Source organism: Coturnix japonica, unplaced genomic scaffold (assembly GCF_054131305.1).
Source record: "Coturnix japonica strain WE unplaced genomic scaffold, WE-NBRP24 Scf075, whole genome shotgun sequence".
NCBI lineage: Eukaryota > Metazoa > Chordata > Aves > Galliformes > Phasianidae > Coturnix > Coturnix japonica.
Window position 1 is genome coordinate 118,855 of NW_028188978.1, and position 12,419 is coordinate 131,273.

Consider the following 12,419-nt stretch of genomic DNA (forward strand, 5'->3'; position numbering starts at 1 on the left):
TAGTGGGGATTCAGGAGGGATATAGGGGGGATGCATGGGGGTTGTAAGGGGGATGCATGGGGGATGCAGAAGGATGTAGGGGGGATGCAGGAGGGATGTAGGAGGGATGTAGGGGGGATGCAGTGGGGATGCAGGAAAGATGCATGGGAGGTGAAGGAGGGATGCAGGGAGGTGTAGTGGGGGGGTTGCAGGGAGGATATGGGGGGATGCAAGAGGGGTGCAATGGGGAGTGAATGGGGGGTGCAGGGGGGGTGCACAGGGGAAGAAGGAGAGATGCAGGGGGGATATAGGATGGATGCAGAGGGAATGCAGGGGAGATGCAGGGGGGGATGCAGGGGGATGCAAGAAGGATGTGTGGGGGATAAAGGAGGGGTGCAGGGGGGATGCAGGGAGATGGCCCTGAGCATCTCGTTAGTTGGACCGTGGTTGCTCTCACACCCCATATTGTGTCCAGAACGGAGTGTGCAGCTGTGGGAGAAGAAGGGAGCTCTGACCCAAACTGCTGCCAGCATCCCGGCACGCGTCGCTCCCCGCTCGCGTGCCCATATGTGCTAACGGCCGCGCTGTGGGGCTGAGCTCGTTAACCCAGCACTGAGCACAGCCCCCAGCCCAGCTGCCAGCAATGCCCCCCCCCAGGAGGGGCTCCGGGTTTGGAGCCCAGAGGGAAACATTGGCTGTGAAAGGAGGATCCGTGGTGCCCAGAGCCTGGCAATAGGATGCAGCCCCTCTCCTACATCCCCAAATGGACCAGGGGGGGGGAGAACATGGCACAGCCCCTGGGTCTGTTCTAGGATGCTCAAGGAGTTTGTTTGGGGTCATTGCATCCACTCAGGGCTGGGAAAGCAGCTTTCTGAGCCCCCTCCTGTGCTTGGGATGGCATCACTTCCCTGGCACAGAGCTGAGAGCGCAGGGCAGAGCACGGGGTTGGTGCTGGGAGGGTGGGGGGCTGCATTGGGGGGGGGGGTATTTCTACCACAGCACCCAGCATAGGGAGCTGCATGGCAGGTGGCTGCATGACGAGGGGCTGTTTGCAAGGGGCACGAAGTGAGGAGGGGGCCTCCAAGGTGCCGCCGTGCCCAGATGGAGCCTCGGCTCCGACATCTGATTGTCACCGAGAGAACAGAGCCCGCGGGGTAAATGGTTTATCCTACATCCCCCCCCCCCCCCAATCTGCATCCTCATCCTCTTAGCACAGCTCTATGCAGGGCAGCCCCCTGTGGGCTGTGTGACCAGATGTGGTCAGAGTCCCATCGGGGCAGTTAGGGCTGTATCACTTACTGGAAAGGGATTATGAGCCTCCACTCGGCGTCCCAATCCCTGAAGCCTCCGGGATTAGGATGGGGACCCTCCTCATCCTCTCTTCATAAAGCTCCTATGGGGACGGTGTGGGACCCAGGGTCTGGTTGTGGGGTATAGGGCAGAGCCGTGCCTTAGGATGGGAACCTTTCTGGGGGTCTCTTGCCCACCTTTGGAGCCACTCAAGGCGATGATATGAGGACGCACCCCCTGGTGCTCATTGCACCCCCTGCATGATGCTCATTGCCTTAGTGCCCCCCCTAAAGCCACACTGCAGGGCTGCTCTTACCTCGCCTCATATAACCCTGACTATAAGAGGGGGCACATCTGCCAGGCGAGTTTCTATGGGGCACCACGGGGACGGCCCCGTTCCTCCTGGGTGCAGCCCCACACCTCCCCCCACGCTCCCTCTCAGCCCCACATCCCCCACTGCGCTCAGGTGGGGGACGTGGCCGTGTGTCCCCCCCAAGAGAGAGCATCATCCCCATCAGACCCAGCTCTGGGAGGGGGGCCCTGATTCCCTGAGCTGGCAACAGATGGCTGGAGGCAGCTTGCTGACACCTGCCCCTCCTCTCCTCCCTTCTCCTGCCCTTCCCTTTCTCCTCTGCTTGTTTTCTTTCATTTCCCAACACTTTTTAGGGGGTCCCTCGACTCTATGTGGAGTCTGTCCCCAGAGCAGGAGGGATGGGGTGGATCATTGGGGTCTATTGGGGTCCATTGTGGCAATGCACAGGATGCAGGACACTAAGGGGTCTTCAGGGTCCTTGGCCACATCCCTATGTGAACATCCTTCTGGATGCAGCCCAAAGTGCAGAGCAGCTCCCCAGCATCACCCCAAGCATCTCCCATCCCCATTGGGGCAGAATGGGAGCCAAGTGGGTGAGATGAACCTGGTGGGGTTTGACTCCATTTTCAACCCAGAAATGGGTGCAAGGGAAATCAGCCCTGGGTGTCCTGCAGCTGCAAAGGGGAGATGCAAAGGGGAGAGATGCAAAGGAGAGAGCTGCAAAGGGGAGAGCTGCAAAGGGGAGAGCTGCAAAGGGAAGAGCTGCAAAGGGGAGAGATGCAAAGGGGAGAGATGCAAAGGGGAGAGATGCAAAGGGAAGAGCTGCAAAGGGAAGAGCTGCAAAGGGGAGAGCTGCAAAGGGAAGAGCTGCAAAGGGGAGAGCTGCAATGGGGAGAGATGCAAAGGGGAGAGATGCAATGGGGAGAGCTGCAAAGGGGAGAGCTGCAAAGGAGAGAGCTGCAAAGGGGAGAGCTGCAAAGGAGAGAGCTGCAAAGGGGAGAGATGCAAAGGGGAGAGATGCAAAGGGGAGAGATGCAAAGGGGAGAGATGCAAAGGGGAGAGATGCAAAGGGGAGAGATGCAAAGGGGAGAGCTGCAAAGGGGAGAGATGCAAAGGGGAGAGCTGCAAAGGGGAGAGATGCAAAGGGGAGAGATGCAAAGGGGAGAGATGCAAAGGGGAGAGATGCAAAGGGGAGAGATGCAAAGGGGAGAGATGCAATGGGGAGAGATGCAAAGGGGAGAGATGCAAAGGGGAGAGATGCAATGGGGAGAGATGCAAAGGGAAGAGCTGCAAAGGGAAGAGCTGCAAAAGGGAGAGATGCAAAGGGGTGAGATGCAAAGGGGTGAGATGCAGGTGGGAGAGATGCAAAGGGAAGAGCTCCATCCTCTGTGATGCCGGGATCCTTGTGGATGGACAGGGAAGGACAGTTGGGCACCACGGGGATGATATCTGAGCTGGGGTTGGGGAGGAGGAGCTGGATGCTCTGCCAGGGCAGCCCTGCAGCAAGCAGCTGCCACCAGCTGCCTTGATAGCTCCGCTTGGAAAGCTTTTAGGGTGGGCTCCAGATATGCAGGTCATCATCATCATCCCCCTGTGCTCTGCCCTTTGCAATCTGCCCCCTGCAAACCCACCCCAGCAGGAGACCATCTCCCCAATGCTCTCCTGCATGCTCCTGGCTGCACAGCACGGAGATGGGGAGGGAGAAAGCCACCCTCCCATCCTGCACCCATTCATCCCACCCCCCCCATTGCTCCCCAGTGCATCCCTATAAATCACGCTCTGGCATTGGCATGCCCCCCCCCTCCCCTGAGGCGGGGTTTGGGGGGGGGGGGTCACCTGTGACCCCTGGCAGATGGCGAAGGGACGCCCACCCCTCCGCCAGGAACTGTTGCAGCCGCCATCTGTCGGGCAGCTCCAATCTCGGCGGTGCTGCCCCTCCAGAGCCGCATCCCTACCCTGGGACCCAGCGCTGCTGCAGAAGGAGGAGGGGATGGGGATGGAAATAGGGCGGGGATACGGAGCATCAAGTCGCCCCACTGCTGTGGGTGCGTGTGTGGGGCTGAGCGTGGGGAGGAGGGTGGGAGAGGGGAGATTTGAAGGGGCTCAGAGCAGCTTTGGGGTCTTTTGTCACCCCCGAGGTGTGGGGGCAATGTGGGGTTATGGGGGATGGAGCTACTTTGGGTGTCCAAGGGGCTCCAAGGTTTGTGCTTCATACTGGGGGCACTTGGGGGAGCTGGGGGTCTCTGGGGAGAGTTCAGCTGGGCTTCAGTGCAGGCAGCCCCCCAGCTCCCCTGTGATGGTCCTCAGGGAAGGGACACAGCCTCAGGGGTACGGCTGGAGGGGCACAGCAGCTCGGGGGGCCCCCAGAGGAGCAATTCCTTGGGGCAGGACCCACTGGCAGCTGCTTGGAGCAGGAATCAGCCCATTAGCACCCAGCTGCTGCAGGGCTGGGAGAAGGGAGGAAGGGGAGGGGAGACACAACTTATGGGGTGCTGCTCTGGATGGTGAGACCCCCAAACCCACCCTGACCCACAGCAGTGAGGGACTGAATGCGTTTCCTTCCAGCATCACTATTTATTCCACTCAAGGTTGCTGTTGTCCACTGCAAATCCCACACAGCCCCCCCTGGCTTTCATGTTACGAGCACGCAATGCCTCCACTTGATGGCAATGGGGCTGCCACCTCCGTCCTACCCCACAGCCTCCATATGGGCTGCCCTGCTCCACACTGTGGCCATCTGCCTCCCAGGGCAGGACCAGCACTGCCCTACACAGCGGGTCCATGATGTGGGGCAGCCCATGGCCCCGGAGCAGAGGGGCTGCAGTCACCCCATTCCTCCTGGCCTGGGATGTGGATGGGCTCAGGGTGAGATGATATAAGCCGTGGCGATGTATTTCTTGCCGTGGCCATAGGTAGATTTGGTCCATGTGTAGGTCTGGATGCTGACACCGTGGCCACCCAAACTCAGGTGACATCTGTAGGGGACACATAGCACTGCTCCACCCCATCACCTCAACCATGGGGTGATCCTGGCATCCCCACATCCCCAACCCCATCCCAAAGCTCAGGGCAATGGGACCAGGCTCAGCTCAATCCCAATCCCAACCTCATAGGGTTTCCCTAATCCAGAATGGGGACAGGAGGGCTCAGCTGGCTCCATGGCCAGAGGACAGACAGACGGATGCAGTACTTACTCCCTTCCAGGTCGGGCAATGAAGCACAATGTATAGATGCCAAATTCAAACTCCGGGCTGCAGCCGATGAATGCAGAGCCCACCTCCTTGTAGAAGCCATCCCAGCTGAACTGCAGCCCCAGTACATCAGGGTAGGTGTTCCACTGGGAACAGCAATAAGGGGGTTGGGAATGAGATCCTCTATAGCAGGGCATGGGAGCCAAGCAAAGCCTGGCTGCACCCAAAGCAGGGCAATCCCAGCCCCACATCTGCTCCATTCACCCATTGTATTGGGACCTCCCCACCCTGCTTCCATCCCTATGTGGGGATGCAGAAGGCTGAGCAGCTCTGCCCCACATCCTGGGGGTCTTGGGATGCAGCTGATGGAGTGGGGTCAGCACTCCCTGCCCAAATCCTGCACTGCCCCATAGGATGAATCCTGCACTGCCCCATAGGATGAATCCTGCACTGCCCCATAGGATGAATCCTGCACTGCCCCATAGGATGACTCACCGGCCCATCAAAGTTATGGCTGTAGTAGTTGACCAGTCCTTGCTTTTCCAGGAGGTAGAAGCGAATCCAGTTGTGAAACCCACTCACTTTCCCCTTTTTAACCTCCCCTAAACACAAAGGAGAATCGAGGTCAGCCACCCCAAATCCCCCAGCTCTGCCCTCCTACATCCAGGATGCATCAGCTTGGGTTGAACACCCCAAATCCCATCTCTGCTCCCCCAACCCAACCCAAACCCCTATCCAGGGCCTCAAGGAGCCTCTCCACACTCCTCATCCTTTTGGGGTGCACCCCACCTGAGAAGACGTGCTCAAAGCCACTGGAATCCTTCTCTCCATCACCTCGGGAGTAGAGCCCAAACCACATCTCCTTCAGATCCTGCAGGAATTCCTCCTTGGATCCATAACGATCTGCATTCAGATTAAAGGAACCATGAGATCAACAACATGGAACCCATCACGGCCAACCCAAGCCTTGATCCGCGCTCACTTTTCTTATGGAGGAAAGCATAAAGTTTCTTCATGAGCTCCGTCTTCATCACCTCCTGGAGGAAGATGTTCTGCTCCTGCAGCTCCTCGGCTGTCACCTCCTCCTCGTGTCCCGTTGCCCTTTGGTAGTTGTCCAGCAAACGGATGAAGCTGGCATAGGTGGGTTTGGAGAAGAGCTTCTCATTGACGTATGCATAGAGCCTGGGGGAGAGAAAGACCAGGGAGGTTCTATAGAGGGGTCCAATGGGTTTTATCCATGGGTTGAGGTCAATGGGATGAGGTCCAATGAGGCCAAGTGATGCATTTGGGTCATAGGAAAGATGTGGAGGTGCTGGTGTGTATCCAGAGGGGGGAATGGAGCTGGGAGGGGTCTGGAGTATAAATGTGATGGGGAGTGGGATGGTTCAGCCTGGAGAAGATGGGGCTCAGGGGGGACATTATTGCTCTCAATGATGCCCTGAAAGAAGGTTGAGGTGAGGAGGGGATGAGCTGATGGCCACAGGTTGTACAGGGGGAGGTGCCATCCCTGCCCCCAGCCCTGCTGTCCAGCTCCTGGCCATAGCATCCCCTTGGAACCATAGGATCATTAAGGAACCATAGGATCACTAAGGCTTGAAAAGCCCTTTAAGAACATCTAGCCCAACCTCCTGCCCATGCACTAATGAATCACACTCACGGCTCGGGGGAGAGATCCTCCTGGAGCCCCGTTTGGTCGGGGTCAGCCCGGTGTTGTGGGTTAATGTTGATGTCATTGGGTCGAGCCTTGTTGTGATCCGCCCCATAGAGCTGCTCGGAGATGTGGAGCAGCTCCTTGTCGCTGATGGCATCGTGGCTGCTGGAGAAGTGCTCTGTGGGCAGAGATGGGAGCTGGGGGGTATGGCATGACCCCATAGCATGGAGGGGTGCTCCCAACCAGCACCAAGCCCCCCCTTTGTGGGTTAAAGCCTTCAGGTGTGTCTCTGCTCCCTTCAATCCCTATGGGGTGGTGCTGCTCACCTGCAGTGTGTCTATGCGTTGCTCCCTCACCTGCACAGAGCCAAGAGAAGAGAGAGAGGGTGATGGAGCTGCACCCAACTGCAAAGCAGCCCCCTGCGCCCCATTGCTGGGTGCTGCCCACCCATCCATGCTCACCCTCCCTGCAGTGCTCTGGGTAATCCCTACAGCAGCTGTTGCGGCTGCTGCAGTCGGCGTCGCAGTGACATTCATCCTCATGGCTGTAGGGTTCATCACAGCGTCCCCTGCAGGAGTCGGGGTCCGTGTATAGGGCTTTGGGGGAGAGAAACAACAGTGGGGTTCTATGGGGTGGGATGGCAGCCCTGCTCCATTCAGACCCAAATCCAGAGAGGCTCTTCCTTCTGGGTCCTGGTGGACAAGGGGACAAGGGGGCAAAGGGATAGCATGGGGACTAAGGGATAGGATGCGGACAGCCACAATGGGGGTGTCCAAAGGGGAAAAGAACAACTCTGGCTGCTATGGGGCTGAGCAGCCCCTCGTTCTGCAGCATCCCAATGCCCACAGTGCTCTCTCCTCACTATGACAGAGTGAAATGGACCAAGATCTACAACTGGAGCTACTCATCATCCTTTTAGGGTGGGTGAGTTGGGTTTGGATTGGATGAGTCCTCAGGACAACATCCCTGTGGTCATTCAACCACACACGGACATTGCGGCTACTTGGCACCAGGAAGAACCTTCTTGGCTCCTCCATTCATTCCTGCCCTGATTCACCCACTAATGCCCGTCTCAGGTTATGCCCAGAGGAGGACCACATTCCAGACGCCCTCGCTGGCAATTTGCAATGAATACAGGGGACTCCTTCCTGAGCTATTTATACCATCCATGTGTCGTGGAGCTTCATTACACACCTAAAATTAGAGCTGAGCCTTGAGCTGTGCTATGAATAGTGCCAACATCACGTCCCAATGGGGGCACTCACAAAGCACTATATAGCACCAAGGTGGGAGACAGTCCAATCCCAATCCAACCCCAAACCCTTTGCGACCATCTAATGTTGCACTGAGTGATTCCTCCCTCCAACCACATCCCTTGCTCTGTTGCTTTGTGTTTCGCCCCAGCCATTTCTACTTCTTGGAGCTGCCAATGTATGGACCCATATTGATGGGAGGGAAGAACCCCTTTGCCCCATCAGTCCTATTTGGGCACTACTGAGTGTTGCTTGGCTTCCTGAGGTGCCCACAGAGGAGATTTGCTTGTGGTTCTGCTTCATTCCATCTGCTCCATCAGCCCCCAGGTCACCCAACTGAGCCCCAATGGGGATGAGCAGCAGCAATCCCCATCCTGTCTCCATCTCTCTCACTCACAAAGAGCCAGTGGGGATCAGTCACCCCTAATGACACATCCAGGCTCATCTTCCAGCCCCAGGGGGGTTGATTGCACAAGGCAGGAACTGCCCACACATGGGTTGAGATATTACCTGAGTGTGTTATGGCAAAGCCCAGCACTGGGATGAACTGCAGCTCAATGGGGCTGGGAGCTGCATAGAACACTCAGAGAGAGCTCAGCTTTGTCCATTCCTTTCCAAGGCTCAGCTACAAGAAGAGCTGCAGCATCCCAGACTGTCCCCTGCAGTGAGATGGCTGCAGGTGGATGCTTGCTCACCAGGCTTGAACCTAAATACAAGCAGGCAGCTATGGGGCAGCCTGTAACTCTTCATGGTTGTGTTAGAGCTGCTGGATCTCTTAGGGGAGAAGAGCCAAAGGGAGAGCTGGAAATGCTGGAGGAAGGTCAGGAGGAGAGGGATATGTCCAGCAACACTCAGCACAGCTTCTGTGCAATGCTGTGCCCAAAGGATGCTGAGCCCAAAGGATGCTGTGTCTAAATGCTGTGCCCAAAGCATGCCCAAAGGATGCTGTGTCCAAAGGATGCTAAGCCCAAATGCTGTGCCAAAAGGATTCTAAGCCCAAATGCTGTGCCCAAAGGATGCCCAAAGGATGCTGTGTCCAAAGGATGTGATGCCTAAATGCTGTGCCAAAAGGATGCTATGCCCAAATGCTGTGCTCAAAGATGCTGTGCCCAAATGCTGTGCCCAAAAGATACTGTGCCCAAAGGATGCTGTGCTCAAAGGATGCTGTGCCTAAATGCTGTACCCAAAGGATGCTGTGCCCAAATGCTGTGCCCAGGCAATGCTGAAGATCTGCATGGAGGGCTCCAGGCTTGTCCTCCTGCCCTCACCTCTAACCCATCCCTCCCCTCCACAGGACCCAAACTTTCTGCCCTCCCCCAGAACAATCCTCTCCCTGTTGTTGCCAAATGAGGCAAGTTGAGGCCAGATGTGGTTTTGGCAGCCAGATCCTCAGAATGGCCCCCAAGTGATGAAGGAGTCTGCACTGAGCTTGTGTCAAGGTCAGTGGGGGTCATTAATCAGGATGAGAACGTGGTGACTCCTCATGGGCAGCCCAATGTGGGAGCAGCTCCTCTTGCACTTTAGCCTTGCAAAACTCACTGCTCATCCTGCCTGCTTCTGGAGCATCAGATACAGCTCACGGCATCAGAATGGTGACGAAACTCCTCTCCTTGAGAACAGGCCACAGGTCCACACTTCATGCAAGAATGCAGCAATGACAGCAGCTCATCACGTGCAGCAATGAGCAGAGCCAAAAGCATGATACAGCTCAGACACTGCTCCTTCTTGCAGCAGCCATCCCTATCCATGCAGCCTTCGAGCCCTGCTGCCCTACACACTCTGCTCTGCCCCTTTGCATTGCATTGCATTGCATTGCATTGCATTGCATTGCATTGCATTGCATTTCATTGCATTGCATTGTGTTGCATTGCATTGCATGCAGCTCCTGGCCATACAGAGAGGAGCTGAGCCCTCTTAACTCACACCAAGGATGATCTTGGAGCTCCTCAACCACCTCGGTGTGACCGATGGGGTGAACAAACCCGCTGCCACCAGACCTGTCCCACAAGTGCTGCCCCATTGACCTGGGATGCTCATAGATCTGAAAGCTGCCATCAGGTCCTGGTGATGCACGGGATGGTGATGACAGCTTTCACATGGCTTTGATCACTGCCTGAGGTGTGAGTTGGCTCGGGGTGAAGCCAGGTGAGAACCCTCAGGGTGTTGGGAGCCCCAGAGCATCACAGTCTGCTTCTAATGTGAGCTCTGGAGCTGTGCTGTGTGGCTGTGTTGGGCTCTCTTAGAGCTTTGGCTGAGGCACATTCACGTTGTGCCTTGCTGGGTTCCAATACCCCCATCCAGCAGCAAGAAGGAGGTTTGTGGGTAAGGAAATAGAGCAGCTGCCCTCAGTTCTCCCCCAGGATGAAGGAACAGAGGGAAGGTGGGTCTGCAAGAGGAGGGCACAAACCCAGCCAAGAGAAGGACAGCCCCCATACCATCACCAGCAGAACCCCCAGGCAACCAGCATGGAAACATCCCCCACTCATTGGGAAGGATCCGACCCCATTCCAAGCACCTGAGCTCCCCTCAAATCCCCCCTTCCTTCAGCCCAGTGCAGCCCCCCTCCCCACTCAGAGCTCTGGTACTCACAGCCCAAGGCCATTCCCACCCCGAGGAAGAGGATGAAGGCCTTCATCATCCCGGTGCTCAGCAGCATCTCAGCTCTCTGGCAGCGATGTGGGTGCTGCTGAGCTCTCCCTGCTATATGTGGGTCCCCGGAGCTGAGGGAGGAGCCTGGTGAAACCCAGGACCTCAATGCAGGCTGCACCCCAACTTCACCGGAGCTCATTACGTGTATGTCCTAATTACAGCCTGCCCAGAGTGGGAGGAGGGCTGGTAATTCCAGCTCCTGGGATTGCTCCATTCCTCTGTCTGCGCTTCCCCAGGGTGATGGTTGTGGAGCAAAGGGAAAGCACCTCGGGGGGGAGGGGGGAGTCCTCACCTCTATGGGGTGTCAGTGCAGATATAGGTGCCTTTGGGTGCTGCATCTCCTGTGCTTTCCAAGGGAGCCCCACCACGAGCCCTGCATGCAGCCCACAGCCCTGGGAGCTGCATTTTCCTTCTGCCCATCCCCAATTCATCATCACAAGCAACGACCCCCCCCCCCTTTCAACCCCACACCCCCACCCCAAGCAGAGCTCCCTGCTCTGAGCAGCACCAATGAATTCAACGTGACCCCCCCCCCAGGCAATGCCCATCCCACACACCTCACAGCATCCCTCACCCCCTGACACACAGCTGAGCAGTTCCATAAAGGAACAAGGTTTGGCATCCTCCTCACCCCTTCAGTCATTTCCTATCCTGCTGACCCTGCTGACACTTGTGTTTTCTGGGATGATTCGGTGTCATCACGAGCTGAGTGTGCACAGGTTGCTTCTCACACCCTGCACATGACCAAGCTGGGAGATGTTATGAGATTTAGGTTTTTTCTCATGCCTGTAATTGCTTTGGGACCGGCTTGCCATCAGCCTGAGGCACCCGACGTGGGTTGGGCTCTGATTAATGCCAGTTGTTCAACACTGAAGGGGAAAAATGGCCAGCAAAGGTGGAGGAAACAGGGAAAAGAAAGAGGGATTCCTGGCTGGGAGTTGGCTGCAGCCATAGGGGGTCTATTCTGCACCTCTATGGGATGCTGGGATGGCGTGTGGGTCCTTCAGCCCCACAGGAGGAAGAGATGTTAGGGGCAGCCCCATGGAGGAGGTGGGAGCTCAGCACCTGCCCTCTTCTCTTGCACCCTGAGCTTCTTCCCATGGAGGACAGCAACCTCGTGGGGCTTCTGCCCCCCATGGGGATGGATGGTGGGATGGGATCTAAAAGAAGTGGGGTTTAGCTTATGGAAAGAGCATGGAATGGGGGGTACTTGAAGCAGGGGGAGCAGACAGGGCTCAGCTTTTCCACTGGAGCAGAGATTCGTGCAGCCAAGGCTGATGTCAGGGTCAGCATCGTGGCTGCAGGAGGAAGAGAGAAGCCCTGGGACACAAGCACGGGCCCCAAGCAGCAGATCTGTGGGCTGAAGGTAATCCATGGGCTGGGATCCAGCTGGAAAGCACACAGCTCCTGTTTAACCCTTCCTTCCCCAAAACCAGCTCCTCCACATCAGGATTCCTTGAGGGCAAAGAACCTGGAGAAGGTGATGGAAGGAGCCCTGAGCTGCCTCATTTGGGGTCACACAGCAGGGCAAAACTCCCCCACTTTGCCCCAACTCACCTGGATGTGCTCAGGGGGGCACAGAGCCCCAAACCAGGGGGATATGGGGATAAGAGCTGGTTCCAGCTTTCCAAATGGGGATGTTTAGCAGGGCAGGACTTGCTCCAGCACTGACGCCGTGCTGTGACATGTGCTGTCAACCCAGATGCAAACACCTTGGGATTGTTTTAGGGAGTGCAGAGGCTGTTGAGTATTGGGGGCTCTGAGTTGGGCTGGTGGTCCTCCTCCATGCAGGGTCCTGTTGGCTGTGTGTGGCTGTAGGAGGACATTGTCCAGCATTGCCCTGATCTGGGCAGGTCACACCTGGATCCCAAATGGTTCACAAGGGGAAATGCTCCATTCAGGAGCCAAGGGAGATGGGAATCGGACCCCCTGCCCACCCCATTGGTGGAACAACCCCAGAACCAAGAAGCTGGGGATCCCAAGGGCCCTGCCATGGACATAAAGGGGTCCCAGGACCCCATGTCCCATCCTGGAGCTGGCTGCAACATCTGAATCTTCCCTTAGCTGCGATGGGGAGCTTTATTGTAAGCAAC

The 12,419-nt window shown here is 56.9% G+C and overlaps 1 protein-coding gene and 1 long non-coding RNA gene across 2 annotated transcripts; both read right to left on the bottom strand.

Annotated features, from left to right (window-relative positions):
* Nucleotides 1-4,136: 4,136 nt before the first annotated feature.
* ENDOU (endonuclease, poly(U) specific) lies at nucleotides 4,137-10,541 on the bottom strand. The gene is made up of 9 exons (XM_015886860.3): nucleotides 10,267-10,541; nucleotides 6,886-7,020; nucleotides 6,751-6,780; nucleotides 6,431-6,602; nucleotides 5,756-5,955; nucleotides 5,563-5,676; nucleotides 5,269-5,375; nucleotides 4,777-4,919; nucleotides 4,137-4,557 (listed from the first exon to the last, which is right to left on the bottom strand). The coding sequence occupies exons 1-9, from the start codon at nucleotides 10,463-10,465 to the stop codon at nucleotides 4,443-4,445; spliced, it is 1,215 nt and encodes a 404-aa protein (XP_015742346.2). The 5' UTR covers nucleotides 10,466-10,541; the 3' UTR covers nucleotides 4,137-4,442.
* Nucleotides 10,542-11,088: 547 nt separating this feature from the next.
* Nucleotides 11,089-12,022, bottom strand: LOC146751558 (uncharacterized). The gene is made up of 2 exons (XR_014941359.1): nucleotides 11,884-12,022; nucleotides 11,089-11,797 (listed from the first exon to the last, which is right to left on the bottom strand). It is a non-coding gene; the product is annotated as an uncharacterized LOC146751558 (long non-coding RNA).
* Nucleotides 12,023-12,419: the final 397 nt, after the last annotated feature.